Here is a 15,917-nt window from a genome sequence, read left to right on the forward strand (position 1 = left end):
GACAGAGTCTAGGTCCAGGTAGAAGCCCCCCCCCCCCCCCAAAAAAAAACCCCCAACAACAATTAGCCCAGAAAACACAATACTTAAAGGCAACAGAACTTAAAGGCAACAGAAGAACCTCAAAATACAAGAACCAAAACCAGAGAGAACCAAAAAAACAGAGAGCCTAGGCCCCAGGGCCCAGGCAGAACAGAAGGCCTAGTCACCCCCCCAAAAAGAAAACCAACTGGCCCACAGAACACAATAAAAGGAACTTAAAGGCAACAGAACCATACTTCCACTGCTGCCTCAGCTGAGCATTTGTTTGGGATCCTGAAATCCCCCAGAGTGTTCTGGAATCCAGTAAAATTCATGAATCTCTATGGGTGGACCATTTTAACTGAGCCCCCTCTTATGTGGTTTTTGGAGCTACGTTCACCTTAGCTTTAAGTAGGTACTGGTCAGACCATGCTTTAGGTTGAATCCATAATCCTATAACCAGTTCAAATTGCACAATTAAAAAAATTAAATCCAATGTGTGACCTCTTTCATCTGTTGGGCGCATCACAAAGAGACAATAAAATCCTTGGCTGGTCCTGGTGAGGATATTGAAGTCCCCCAGAACAATCAGTCTAGGAGTGTCCAGTACCACATCTGACAGTACCTCTGTGAACTCATAAAGGGTTGGGGAACTAGGTGACTGGTAGACAAGAAGAATCCCTAATCTGTCTTTAGTCCCTGGTGTGAGGAGTATACAGTCAATGCCACCAATATTTTGGACTGGAAGTCTGCAGAAGTTGAAGGACTCGTGGAGGATAATAGCCACACCTCCACCTTGGCCAGTTGTATAGAGTTTGTGGAGGACAGTGTAACCCGGTGACATTAGTTGGGGCAGACACACCATGTTGTTTTCTTCCAGCCTTGATTCTGTTAAGCCAGGCCAATTTCTTCTTCAGCTACATCTCATAGAGGTGTGCAGTTCTGTGCTTCACTGATCTGGTGTTGCACAATATTAGTGGGGGAGAAAGGCGCTCTGGTATCAACTCTCAGGATGCTATGGAGTTTAGAAAGGCAGCAAGCATCCTTGCCAAACACTGACATTCTTTGATAAATCCCATCCCATACCTAACAGCTCGCAGATGCACCGAAATAGTGCATTCAACAAACATCCTGTTCCAGGTAAAAATTTCTCCCAACTGCTACTAATAAATTTCCCCAACACTCGACAATCAATATTCTAGTGTTCACAGAAAAGCCATGCAACAGTTCAGGGAACAGTTATGATATGCTGAGATTACAGGCGGCCAATAAGTATTGTTCTATGTCAGAATGGTTCCTGGCTTCCAGAATAAGTATCTGGTATTTCTCTCTCTCTCCCCTCCTCCCTCCTCACAACTGTAGGGGGAAACTTTCTTCTACTTGTTGCATATAGTGCCTGGGGCCTGGCTCTGCACCACAGGCCAAGAGCTCTTGTGCTCTTGCCTTTTGGCTGGGGCTTCTGTGCAGAGCTCGCTTTTCAAATATACCACAGATCCCAATGACCTGTTAAAGACAAGGAGAGGTGATGAAGTAGATGGCGCATCCTTAGCCAGCAACACAGGGGGAAAACAAACATCCCTCGGCCCAATAGGCTACTCTGGCGAGAGCTTGCTTTTCAAAAATAAAAAATGCTTGCTTTTCTATTGTACTGATATCTCTATATGTTAATGTTTTCTAATTAGTTTAACTTCTCTTAGGTTCACAGGTGACATTGAAGCGGATGATCTCCAGAGCAGGTATATTGTTTATTTGTTGCCTATATTTACCGTATTTTTTGGACCATAAGACGCACCTGACCATAAGACGCACCTAGTTTTTAGAGGAGGAAAACAGGGAAAAAAATATTCTGAACCCTGGGGCTCAGTATTCGGTCCATAAGACGCACACACTTTTCCCCTCACTTTTTTTGGAAGAAAAAGTGAGTCTTATGGTCCAAAAAATACGGTAAATTTATTTAGGGTATTGTGCTTTTATACAGAGTCATTGTGAAATCTCTGTGCAGCTACCTATGTACCCTTGCAAGGTCACTAAGTTAGTTTGCTTAATTCATATTACTGTATACAAAATGAAAAGTAAATATCCTTGTTTGTTTGATAGTCATTCAGATGTTGAGAATTAAACACCTTACAGAACTCAGCTAATTACATGACATAAAGCAAAAAGATCACTCAGGGAGAGTCTGGTGAGAAACAAGGTGATAATTTAGTTTTAATTGTAAATTAGGTTATTTGCTTAAAATACTATTCTATAACCAATGTGTTATTAAAAAAATCATACCTTTTTGTAGGTATCTGTGGTATTTTATTCACTCTGGATAAGTATCTATAGTATTTAATTCAGCCTGGATGCTTGCCTTCTCATTGATTTGTGAATTTTTTGTCCTTCTATCTCTAGTTGTGAATCACAGATGTAGTGTGAATGTTCTCCTGAAGATCATATGGTTAAAAAAAGGTTCACTGTGTTGAAACTTGTCCAGCTATTTTCCCCCTAATTTCTAGATTGAAAATTTTATAAAAACAGTGGAAGAGGAGTGTAATTAGCATTGTTGTTCCTTACCCCCTTTTTATTTGGATAAAAGAATTCTTTTTAAAAAATCTTTTAAGTGCTTTCTCCTGGTGCTGACTGGCATACTTTATTACTGTATTTTGGAAGTTCCCATAGAAAGCTAATATTTGAGAAAGATTTATGCAATAATAAATAGTATCATCTAGGCCATCTTTCTGTAACTAAATTTTGGCATTTTCCCCCCTAGGAGTGAAGATGAAGAACATGTAAAAATTAAATATTTCAGGTATTGCAACTTCAAAAGTACGGTTTTCTAGAAGGGAAGTATTTTAATTTAAATCTGAAGGTTTGCATTATGAGCAGAAGCATTTGCATGTAATCTGCCTGTAGTGTCAATATAATGACATAGGGCATAATCCCACCACAGTTAAACATATAGTTAAATTTAAAGTTCTAAGTATCTGCTTGACAGTCTCCTATTAAAATCAACAGACAAGTATTTCACTTACTGTGGATTTTGGACAGCATTGGTGATGTGGTGGTACAGTGCTTGATATGGTGTTGAAGCCTTGTTTAGGAAGAGATTTCTGCAGGTTAATATTAACTGTGTCTGCATAGAAGCTTTAGTGAATAAATTAAATATTTAGATTCTTCTCAGAACACACAGATATAACAGGCTACATATGGATGCTGCCCATATATTATAAAGAAACCATTCCTTTGTATATATACACAAAATATTTTCATTATCCTTTTTTTGGGGGGGATGATAGTTTATTAATTTATCTTTAGTTGACTTTGAAAGCATCATTCTCAACCAAGGTTGTGCTACTAGACTGTGATTGGTATATATGTTACCATTTTCTAAATATTGGTAGCTTACTGAAATCAAAACCTAGCAGATCTTCTTCGTGGTCTCTGTGTATCACACCTCTGGGATATAGTGCACCTGCGCTGACCTCGATCGGTTCCTCTTGAAAACTGAAAGGGATTTTCGTGCCTGCTCCACAGTCATGCGCTGGCCCCACTGTGCATGACTAAGGGAGGGGCACAACAATCCCACCAGTTCTCTTCTGACCGCCGCGCTGGTAGGACCTTCTCCACTTCGGTCGATAAAACTTTTTGGCCTTAAGGCCTATTCCTCTTCTTTTCTTTGAAATTTCTTCACTTTTCTTGTTTTTTGCTAGTGAAAGGACATTGTTACTACAATTTACTCTTCTCGGACTTAGTCGTTTGGTCTCCTTTTTGCACACCGTGTCGTCCCCCCCCCCGGCCTATGGCCAAGAGTTGGGGTTTCTTTAAACAGTGCCTCAAGTGCGGTAGTAAAATCTCCCCCCCAGACGGACACTCGCTTTGCCTTCTGTGCCTTGGGGAATCACACCGCGTGGACTCTTGTGCACATTGTGCAAAGTTCTCGAAGCAGACGAGAAAGATCAGAGATGCTAGACTTCGCGTCACGCTTTTGGAATTAGCGTTCTCACCGATGTCGTCACAGGACACTTTGGGACATGTGTCAATATCGATGCCCGCCTCGGCATTGACGGCTGTGCTGTCTCCGATACCGACTCACTCAGATGTCGACCGCCTGATGCTGAAACGCTTGGCCCAGGCATCTCAGTCCAAAGCCCATACGCCCTCCAAAAAATGCAGGAAGGGCAAGGACGATTGGCCAGTCAAGCACAAAAAGCATAAAAAAACTTCCCCTATGCAAACTTCGCTGACCCCTTGGAGGGCCACGAAACCGAATCCTACGGGGGCTGCTTCGCTTGACTCCTTGAGCCAAGAGCAGCAAGAAGGTGTACCTCAGTCACCTTCACTGCGTCCTTTCCAGCTCACTGACTCTGAGCACGATATGGACTTAACACAGATCTCCTGGTCTTCCAGTGTTGAAAGCCTACACTCCGACCGTGGAGCCGACACTTTTGTTCGTCCTTCACCATTCCAACGTGATGATCGAGAACAGCCATTGGCACCAATCCACCCACCGCTACCCCATTGGGATCAACGGCAATGACAATACATGTATGGGGCGTATCCATTCTCTAGTAGCATGCAATGGCTCCCACCCCAACTGATGGAATGGGACCATCAGTCCACTTCCTCCCAGCTCTCTCGATATCAAGATCCTCTACCGACGCCGGAGTTTGTGAGGCCTCAACTGTTGAGGCCGACAGGTAAACCTCCCAAACCACCACCTCCAATAATTCCAAAGTTTAAAGGTCCGTCGAATCCGGTCCCATCGACACAGATGTTGTCTATTTCCTTTTCTGAACTGTCTGAGCATTCCACGTCTTCCAACGCCTCCTCCCAATCAGGAGACGAAAACCCCGACCCTCCGATGGAACCCTTGCCACCTCAACAAGTGGGTGATGATCTTCCAATTTCTTCTTCGGAGGATCTAAAATCTTATGGGGATTTCATCAAATGGATGGTCAACACGTTGACCCTGTCTACGGTGCAACCCCCACCTACAGTAACAGATTCCATGTTCGATATCGTGCAGATGGACACCTCTACTCTGATAGCCTTACCGATGACTTCGGTCCTGCTTCAGGCAGCTAAGGTCCCATGGTCTCAACCGGCATCTGCCCCTGTCTCGAGCTGGAGAATAGATCATATGTATAAGGTGCAGGAGTAAGGTGCTGAATTTTTATTCACCCACCCTAAACCTAATTCAGTCATAGTCACCTCCTCTTCCAAAGGCAGACACAGTCATTCCACCCCTCCAGAGAAAGAAGGGAGGAAACTTGATTCGTTTGGAAGAAAATTTTATTCTGCTGGAGCACTTGGCATCAAGACTTCAAACTATACTGCATGCATGGGAAGATATCAGTTTGCTGGGAGCCAATGTCCAAATTTATTGCAGCCCTTCCTGAGCATTCTAACCGACAAGCTCGCAGAATTCAAAAGGAGGGAATGCTTTTGGCTAAACACCAGCTCAATGCAGCTAAGCACACATTGGATGATGTGGCAGCCAAAACACTGACTTCAGCAGTTACCCTCCGATGACATGCCTGGTTGCGCTCCAGTGCCTTACCACAAGACACCAGGACTCTCATTGAAGATCTCCCATTCAAGGGCGAGGTCCTCTTCAGTACCACGACTGATACGGTCCTGCAAGACCTAGACAAAAGCATAAAGACATCACGGAATGTAGGGGGCACGTCGACTCCTAAACTATCCAAAGCAAAATCCTGGAACAAGCCATGGTCCCGCAGATCCTCTCTTAAGTTGTCTCCAGAAACACAATGGCATTGCTCACCCACTGTGTCTTCCCGCCCTTATGGGCACAAACCAAAATTCTCGTCCACCACTCAGCTTAGGGCTAAGACCCCTAAAGCTCCCAAACAGAGCCTTTGACTCCTGTCGTCCAACCCCTACCCGCATGTCTCCCTACCTGGCTTCCTGGCAACAAATAATGTCGGATCAGTGGGTACTCTCTGTCATCGAGAAAGGGTACTTCATAGAATTTATCCAGTTATCCGAGCCCCCCAACTTCATACTTACTCCGCCATCCAGCGCGCTCCTGGAAGAAATCCAGAATCTTCTTTAAAAGGACGCTATAGAACCAGTCCCGATAGCACAACGTTACCATGGGTTTTACTCCCGTTATTTTACAGTCCCCAAAAGGGACAGAGGCCTCCATCCTATTATGGACCTCGGGACTGCTACCAAATATTGGTGTGGGAAAAGATGTTAGAATTTGTGGAGCTTTTACCTGTTCATAAGTAGAGCATTGCAAAGGTCCTCATTTTTGTTGTTCAGTCGCACAGTCAAGTCCAACTCTTTGCGACCCCATGGACCAGATCACGCCAGGCCTTCCTGTCTTCCGCCGTCCTCTGAAGTTTGCTCAATTCCATGTCCGTTGCATCAGAAGGCCAAAAGCTAGGGAAGCAGCAACTTGTGACCAAGCATTGTACACACCATGGCTTCTAGAAGATCCATGGCCTCTAGTATTGTCATAAGGACATATTCATGGCTGCGCTCATCAGCCCTTCCACAAGATACAAGGACTAAGATAGAAGACCTCCCATTTGAAGGTTGAGACCTCTTTAGTGATCAAACTAATACAGTTTTGGATCACATTAGGAAGAAGAAGCTGACAGCCAAGTCCTTGGGCATAACTCACAATTCATCAACACCCTATAAACAAAAGTACATTCCAAGGCATACCCAGAGGTATCACCAACCACGTTCATACCATAGCCAGGAGTATAGATACCACCCCCCTCTGTCCCTCCAGCAGGGTATAGATTACCCTACACTCAACAACCTCAGCCTAACAAACAAGGTAGACAGCGGGGAAGAAATTCATCTCGGTTCCCTAGGGATCAGCACTCTAGAAGTGCTCCACCTGCCTGACTAAATTCTGACCAGTTGTTCCTGGATAGCTTATTCAAGTTCTTTCAGAGTTGGTGCTAAATTACTGTTGACTCGTGGGTGTTATCAATAATAAAGAGAGGGTTTTTTTTTAAATTTAAATCACTGCTTCTGCTTCAGTGCTCACTGGTCTAGCCCTGAAATCCATTGGCCTTCCTAACACAGGAGGTCACTTCTGTTTTGACTAAGGGTGCAATTACAAAACTTGCCCCCAGGGAAGACTTGAAGGGCTTCTTCTCTAGATATTTTGCTGCTGACAAAAAAGGGGGTGGGAAGATCCCTGAATAAATATTTACAGGTCCCAGAATTCAGAATGTTGTCTATTCGAGAAGTGATGTCACAGGCCCAAATGTCTGATTTGCTACTTTAGACTGGCTCTTTGTAGATGACTCTCAAGATGCGAGTTTGAACTTTGCCCTAGACATTATTCAGTCCTTGGGCTTCCTAGTGATTTGCAAGAAGTTCCACTTAACTCCCGTCCAATCTATTGAATTCATTGGCGTATCGTGGAAGGCCTTAGAAGGGAAGGCGTACCTGCCCCTAGCGATAACTGTCAAACAGTTATCAATCAGCTGAGTCCATTCAAACGAAGTCTATTCAAAAACCACAGCAGTGGTCCCCATGCACACATGGATGAGACCATTACAGAATTTGTTCGGAAGGAACTTGGGCCCACATTCTGAACCCCATTGGGGGGAAAAATATCGGTCCCGAAACCCATTGTAAGGTCTCTGAGCTGGTGGTCCATATCTGGGAATCTTCTCAAAGGAGATGCACCTTTTTTACTGACACTTCCCTTCCCTCACAGGATGTGGTGCCCACTGTTAGGGATTGAGGGTGAAGGGTAAATGGATGAAAAGGGAGTCCACCCTTCACATCAATTTATTAGAATTGAGAGCCATCAAACTCACTTTCACTTCTTTTACAGTGATCACCAGAGGAAAAAACATTCTGGTAGAAACGGACAACATCACAGAAAAGTTCTACCTGAACACGCAGGGAGGCACGGGATCCTTGCACCTGTGCAGAGAGGCCACACTCATCTGGCAATGGGCAATAAGACTCAGTATACAACTGACAGCAGTTCATGTAGCTGGTCTAGACAACACTCTAGCAGACAGCCTGAGCAGGGATGCAGGCACGGAACAACAGTGGTCCGTATCAGACCACTACCTGGCCCCAGTCTTCAGTGAATAGGAGGTCCCTGAGATAGATCTGTGTGCATCAACAGACAACAAAAAATGCAGTCTTTTCTGCTCCAGAGCAGTCAAGGGCATAGGTTCTTTGGGGGATGCCTTCCAATGGCGATGGCATGGCCATCTTTTTTATATGTTCCCCCATTGGTATCTTCCACAGGGTGAAGGCAGACCAGACATCATGTATACTTCTGGCCCCTTGTTGGCCCAGAAGGGTGTGGTTCCCCACGCTGTGAAAACTGGCCAGAGAGCAGTACATAACACTGCCCTAGAGGATGACCTCCTTTACATAGGCCCAATTCACCATCCAGAGGTGGGATCCTTGCACCTGGCAGCTTGGTTGATCCTTCAGTAGAAAGGTTTTCACAAAAGGTAGAACAGGTTATTATGGCCTCCCGTAAACCCATGACAAGGAAGTTATATGGGTACAGAGGGAAGATGTTTGTTCGCTGGAGTGACAAGCAAAGGATTGATCCACAGTATTGAAATTTGGAGAGGATTTTTTACTACTGCCTGGAATTGCAGGAAGGTAGCAGCCTCATCAATAGAAGATCACTTGGCCGCAGTATCTGCCCACCATCATCCTGTTAAGGGATGGTCAGTTTTCTCTTAACCTGAGTCCAAGAAATTTCTAAAATGGTTACTTAACATGTTACCACCTATTATACCCCCAGTTCCCCAATGGCGTTTGTCCCTAGTCCTATCAAAATTAACGTATAAACCTTTTGAACCCATGACCAATGCTGAGTTGTTGTTTATTTCTTATAAGACTACCTTCTTAGTGGCAGCCACCTCTGCCAGAAGGGTGGTGAACTCTGTGCACTTCATTGTGAACCCCCCTGTATCAAGTTCCACCCGGACAAGATAGTCCTCAGGTCTAGCCTGGAGTTTCTCCCTAAAGTGGTGTCACAATTCCACCTCAATCAGGACATCCTGCTCCTGGTGTTTTCCCCATTCCAAACATCTCCATCGGAACAAACACTATACACTCTAGATGTGAGGAAGGCACTTCTTTTTTATTTAAAAAGGGCACAAGAATTCAGGAAAGATAGGAACTTATTCGTATGTTTTAGAGGCCCAAATAAAGGAAGAGCTGCCTCATCACAGTCTCTCTTTAGATGGATGGTTTCAACAATTAGAACAGCTTATGACAAGGCTGCTAAGGTCTCTTTGCCCTGTGTCCCTAAAAGCTCATTGCATGAGTGCCCAGGCTTCTTCAGCAGCTTTCCATGCCAGACTTGTACTGGAGAATGTTTGTAAAGCAGCAATGTGGTCCACTCCCTGTACATTCATCAAACACTATTTGATGGATGTGGACTCCACAAAAAAAGCTATAGTGGGGAAGGAAGTGTTATAGGCGATGTTTCATTGATCAGCGCACACTCAACTCCTTGTAAGTGAACTTGCTATTCTCCCATGCGGGACTGCACAAAAGACACGACAATGAAAATGCAGTTTCACTTACCTGTAACTGTTGTTCATTGAGTGGCTTTCTGTGCAGGCACACATCCCTCCCTTCTTTCCCTGCTGTGGGCTGCAGACTATGCCGGGGCCTCCTCATGGTGGTAAAAGGAACGGAGGGAGAAGTGTTCACCCCTCCTGTCACGAGATTGTTTGGACGGGAAAAGGGATCTCTCTAGACAGAGGGGAGGGGGAGCACTCCAGAGCCTAGAAACTTCTTTAGAAAGCTTGGAAGCTCTTCTCCATGGCTGGCCTGCAATCATGCAGTCCCATGTGTGTCTGCACAGAAGGCCACCCAATGAAACATAGCTACAGGTAAGTGCAACCCTGTTTTTCATTCCATGAAACAAAATTGCATGTCATGCGGTCAGGTCTGAAGCATATTCTCTTTGGGCCATCACAGTAGGCAGTGTATAGTATACAGTTTCAGAAATGCCTGAATGCACCCTTTGCTCTTTTTTGGCTGCAGTCAAGTTCCATTGAAATCATTGGACTTACTTCCAAGGAGATGTGCAGGATCAACCCATGTGCCTTACTGTACAATCCTCAGCAGAGTTAAACCCTTCTAAACCCATTGACGGCACTGTACTTTAAAAGGTACTTTCTTTGAAAGGTACACTATTTAAGACTGTGCTGTTAAAGTCTATGTATGTGACTAAAAAGGACTGAGTGCTTTGTACAGTAACAGTTTGTGTGTTGATACAAATGACAATGTGCCCCGATTAGCATGGCTGAAATTGAAAAGGAAGGTACATTGTGTAACCCTCATTTCTTTGAATATATAGTTCCCTCAAATACAGTTCAGGAACGCAAAGAAACCTGTTCATCAGGAGAGCATTTACACACAGTCTCAAGTGAAAATCTACAATAATGGCTGAATCACTTCAGAAAAAAAATAAGAGTGATAGTAGATATTAGAAAGTTTCTGAAATCTTGTTTTCATTTCCCTCTAATAACAAAGTTGATTTGTAGGAGAATATTTGAATTTCAGGTTGGCAGACCTTTTTCGTGTAACTAGTTTCAGTTTCATATTGATAAAAGTTAAGTATGGTACATAAAGGTTAAGTATGGTACATATAATTTTTAACAAAAATAATGTATTTTAGAAACCAGTGGCATGAGAGAGGCTAGTCTAAAGGAAATATGTTTTTGTGTTACATTTTTCTTAGGGAGGCTCATAGCCAAACAGAAAAGCGAAGAAGAGACAAAATGAATAACCTGATAGAAGAATTATCTACCATGATACCTCAGTGCAATCCAGTAGCACGTAAACTGGATAAACTTACAGTGTTAAGAATGGCTGTGCAGCACTTAAAGTTGTTGAAAGGTGAGATACAAAAGGATTTTATAATAAGCATTTGTTTTTCCAACCTTCTGAGGAAGATGGGGGTAAGGTTATCCTGTTGTGCTTCCTGTTGGCAAAAGCAAAGAGAAAATCATGGAAGTGAAAACAGCAAAGCAAAACAAAAACCCGTGATTGTATTTAACGAGAAGTATATTGCATAATATGACACTTGTAATATTTCATTAAGCTTAATAAAGTCAACATTCTTTAGATAACAGGAGCAATAACATCATTCCATGGATAACAAAAGAGCAATAACACATCCAATGTACAGGTAATATCATGACTTATTTTTACTTCAGAGACCCAAAAATCACAGCTCAGTCCAGCAGGATCAACATGCAGAATCTTCAGAAGGCTTCAATAACACAACAGCAATTGTGCTATGAATCCAGTAAAGTGCTTCACAAATACATCTTGTCTCTCTTCATTCATAAAGTTGTAGACTACTGAATATTACAGTACTTTTTAGTAGTATAGAGTGCTTTAGTGCTTCATATGTATCATATCATAGTCATATGTTCCAAGTGCAATAATCCATCCAATGGAATTTGCCAGCATAAATTTCTCTGTTTCATGAAGGCTTCCTCATAAATGGAAAATTACATCACACTATCAAAATTAACGTTAAAAGATACATCAGCAACAATATAAGGCACTCATACCATGGCAGAAGCTAAAGGCATCAAAATTTGAAATACAGAGCAATTAATGTAACACTCACCACAAGCACAACAGTAAGACATTCACAGCATACTATAACAGGTCTCCATACTTTTGCTCATAGAAAGCATATGTTTATTTCCCAACCACCTAATTAACTACACCTGTTACACTTCTCAGATCTCTTAAAGGAACCATTCTGACATGCCAACCAAACTTATAAAATGAATAATCGATATATAAATTAAGTCCAAATGGAGATACCATGTTAAGGGTATAAATCCAAAAAGTTTCTTGTTGGAGTAAAACCCTCTGTATATCCTCAACTACCCCAGGATTGTCTTGATATTTGTAGATGACAAAGAATCGCATATAATTAGTGGTATAGCAAGTGTCCATAAAATGGGGGACCATTGGTGCTTCCCTCACCCTATTTCTAATCCTCGCTCCTGGGGTGGCTGGGGATATACAGAGGGATTTACTCCCAACAAGAAACTTTCTAGATTTATACCCTTAACACAGTATCTTCATTTGGACTTAATGTTGCAGAATTTGGGTTTACATGAGCCTGGGCCTTTCTGTTCTTCTATGCTATGTAGGTTTTGCTTGATATTGGTCTTCAGTTAGCAAACACTACAAGATAGTCCTATTAATTCTGACATATTGTAAATTACTTAGCTGAAGTTGGTATTTTGCTGCTCTCAGGCCTTCATATTAATTCCTAATTTTTTACAAATGTTTTCTCCCTTCAGATGAAATGGTTTTTGTTCTTCACCAGAGTTGTGTTCATGAGGAATTCATTTTAGGTTACTGCTCATGAATGCTCAATTCCTTAATTTCCTGGTGTGCTTGTGCTTACCACCACAACCTGGTGAGCCATTGTCTGAAACAGAGTGCTGAACTAGAAGGACCACTTGCTTGATAAGAATATAACATACGAAGAGCGCCTCTGGATCTGACCAGAATCCATCTAGGCCAGCGTCCTTTTTCATACAGTGGCCAACCAGTTTTTCTGTAAGGCCAACAACATGCACAGCCTTCTTTGATGTTGTCTCCTCATCTACTGCCTCTGAATTTGGAGGTTCTTTTTAGTCACCACCAGGGGTCATTTCTTGGAAGCTATGATGGGTTGGCCCTAGTTAGTATTTGGACCACCAGGAAAGACCAGGGTTGTGACACAGAGGCAGGTAGTGGCAAACCACCTTAGAACATCACTTGCCTTGAAAATCTCATGGGTTCACCATAAATCATCTGTGACTTGATGGCAAGAAAAAAAAAGATTTTTATGGGTTAGACCTATCATAGACCCCTAAACTCCTCTCTTTTTTAAGGTTCTACTAGTTCTTACTCAGAAGTCTGCTATAAGCCTTCGTTTTTACAAGATGATGAACTCCAACATTTAATCCTTAAGGTAAGAAAAATATATCAAAGATTAGTTATCCCTTAAAAACCAGTGTCCCACAATGCATCAGAAAATATGCATTCTGGGTGGCACCAGGGCTTTCTGCCAAATCTGTTTACATGCCTCAAGGGAGGGAACAAGAGGGGACTGGTTCTGTAGACTGTTCTAATTGACTGCAGGCCATTAAGCCACTTAGGGCATTTTATGGAATAATGACATTTTAGACTGATCTTTGCTTTTATATACCTATACTGTCTATAATGTTTATTGCATAAACTTTCTTTCCACGTCACCAGTTTATATTACATAGGCAGAATTTTTTTGGCCCAAGTGCTAAGACTCCTTCAATATTTACCTGCAAAGATGTTAGTATGCCAGCAAATTGCGGTGTGTGTGTGGGGGTGGGTGGGTTGTGATTAGCTCAGACACAGTGGGAGTAAGATGATTGCTGCTGCAGCCAATGCCTCAGGGTCTCATCTAGGGTAGAAAACTGGACTTGTGCAACAAACAAAATTGTCTGACATGCTGCACTTTGGCATTCTCTCTTAAATATATATGCTTCATATATGTGTACTGAGCATTGTAAGCATTTGCTAGCCTCTAACAGCTTTTGTAAGTGGCATTCCTGTTAAAATATTTTCCTCTTTAACAGTAACTATTTTAATTTAATATATTTAGTTTTGTGCACAACTTGCATTTATTTTGCTGTTTTAACAGTGTAGATGTTTAGAGTAGGGGTAGGCATCAACCTGGAAAATGGGGGTTCATCCCAATTCGTGGTTCACGAGGTCCCATGAAATGGGACCAACGTCCCCTGCTTCGTGAACCGGTTTGGGTTTGTGAAGTCCATGGATCTCCCCTCACTCCAAGGCCAGCAGAATGGGGGGGGGGGGAATCTTCCAAAACCATTTAAAGGGAACATTTCCTTGAGAGCCAGTTTGGTGTAGTGGTTAAGTGCACGGACTCTAATCTGAGAGAACCAGGTTTGATTCCCCACTCCTCCACTTGCAGCTCCTGGATGACCTTGGGCAAGCCATAGTTCTGTCAGAGCTGTTCTTGAAAGAGCAGTTCTCGAAAGAGCTCTCTCAGCCCTACCTACCTCTCAGGGTGTCTGTTGTGGGGAGGGAAAGGGAAAGGAGTTTGTAAGGTGCTCTGAGACGCCACGTGAAAGGTGGGGTATAAATCCAATCTCTTCTTCTTTAAATGGGTTTTGCAAGTGGGTGCCATGCAAAAGTGGCAAATTCACCACTTGGCCTCCACTCCCATGCAGCGCCCACTTGCAAAAACGATTTAAAGGGAATGGTCCCTGTAAATGGGTTTTGACAGTGGGCGCCATGTGAGAATGGAGGCCAAGTAGCAAATTCGCTGCTTGGCCTCCATTCCCGTGTGGGACCTCCATGCAAAACCCATTTAAAGGGAATGCTTAGAAGTGGGGGGAGCAAGAGGGATCACTGAAATGATTTGCATATTTCAGTCTGTTAGGCTGTAATAGATGCAAGCCATTTCAGCGATTCTTCTCACTCCCCCCTGCTTCCCATCACAAACCCCACGAACCTCCAAAACGACACTGACATTCCTGGGGGGTTCATATATGGATGGGCATGAATTTAGGCTTGCAAACCACAAACTGGGACCAGTTCATGATGAATTTAGGTTCATAGTTAAGTTTGTGCCCATCCCTAGTTTAGAGGCTGGAAAGTATAAGATTATGCTGTTCCCTTGTGCTAATGCTTGAAATCTCATATAAGTATCAGCAGTATTAGCAAAAGCAGTGGTGATGGATAAATCAATAGTCTTGAAGATAAACACAAAAACTATCTCATAGAAAAGGGCTGCATTGGGACTGGCGAGCTCATTTTAAGAGGTTATTAGAAAGGAAGCAACAAAAAATACCCACCATACTCACTTTCTGGAGCCTGCGAGATGAATAAAGTAAATAATGGCGTGAGAAATGCAAATAGATAATCTCTTCAAAAACATACTAACTTTGGATGTTTTGTCATGCAGGAGTGGAATAAGCATAATAAATTTAACTTCTTTCTAAAGTGTTATGATTAATATTTAAGATACTACAAAAATACTTTGTAGATTTGCTTACCCAAACAAAAAAGATTCAGTAGTAATTGGGACAAACCAAGCATACCTATATGCAGGCCCGTGTACATGTATTTAAGAATAAGTTGCAGAGTAAACATGTAGGATTGCACTGTGAAGATCAAGTGCAGCAATCAACCTGAATGCCTACAGATTCCTGGGTTTTTTTTCCTTTCTTCCCTCTCCTGTGTTCTGAAGTTGTCTTTTTTCTGTCTATATTTGCTTCTTAGTGTGTTGAATGTTTGATTTTTCCCCCCTTTAATTTATAGGCTGCAGATGGGTTCCTCTTTGTGGTTGGATGTGACAGAGGGAAAATCTTGTTTGTTTCAGAATCAGTTTCCAAGATTCTTAATTATGACCCAGTAGGTGACACTGTTTTGTGATATTTTTTTTAAATACAGATGCCTATATTCTTTTCCTTCCAAGACTAATAGCTTGCAAGGGCAGAGGTGTCAAACTCATTTGTTACGAGGGCCAGATCTGACATAAATGTGACTTTGTTCGGCCTGGCCATGTGTGCCAAAGAACATAATATCTGGTTCTGAGATATAAACTTTATAAAGGACAGCAGCTGGTAAGCTCCGAGGTGGTGTGTCCTCACTGTGAGGCCCCATGTCATGGTGCAGAGGAAAACCCACATGGGCGGACTGGAGAGTCAGTGGTGCAGCACTGAGCAGATGTTCCCACATGGTCTGGAGGGGGGCAAACCCCTTTCCCACCCCACTTCTGCCACTAATGCTGTGAGCCTGGGCCCCAGGGTAAAAAAACAAAGTGGTTGGGTGTTGTGAACTCCCCCCTTCCCCTGAGCCACCATGGAAGGGGACTGGGAAGACAAGTTGAGCTAACCCACCCT

At 42.9% G+C, this 15,917-nt stretch overlaps 1 protein-coding gene across 1 annotated transcript in view; it reads left to right on the forward strand.

Moving 5' to 3' along the window:
* Positions 1–15,917, forward strand: part of ARNTL2 (aryl hydrocarbon receptor nuclear translocator like 2) — a 69,907-nt gene that overhangs the window by 18,183 nt on the left and 35,807 nt on the right. The window contains exons 3-7 of the mRNA XM_015429437.1: positions 1,716–1,754; positions 2,771–2,809; positions 10,730–10,887; positions 12,900–12,979; positions 15,334–15,426. Coding sequence (XP_015284923.1) covers positions 1,716–1,754; positions 2,771–2,809; positions 10,730–10,887; positions 12,900–12,979; positions 15,334–15,426 — 409 coding nt within the window. The remainder of the gene's footprint in view (positions 1–1,715; positions 1,755–2,770; positions 2,810–10,729; positions 10,888–12,899; positions 12,980–15,333; positions 15,427–15,917) is intronic.

This window comes from Gekko japonicus, unplaced genomic scaffold (genome assembly GCF_001447785.1).
Source record: "Gekko japonicus isolate JY-2015 unplaced genomic scaffold, Gekko_japonicus_V1.1 scaffold169, whole genome shotgun sequence".
In the NCBI taxonomy this organism is placed as follows: Eukaryota; Metazoa; Chordata; class Lepidosauria; order Squamata; family Gekkonidae; genus Gekko; species Gekko japonicus.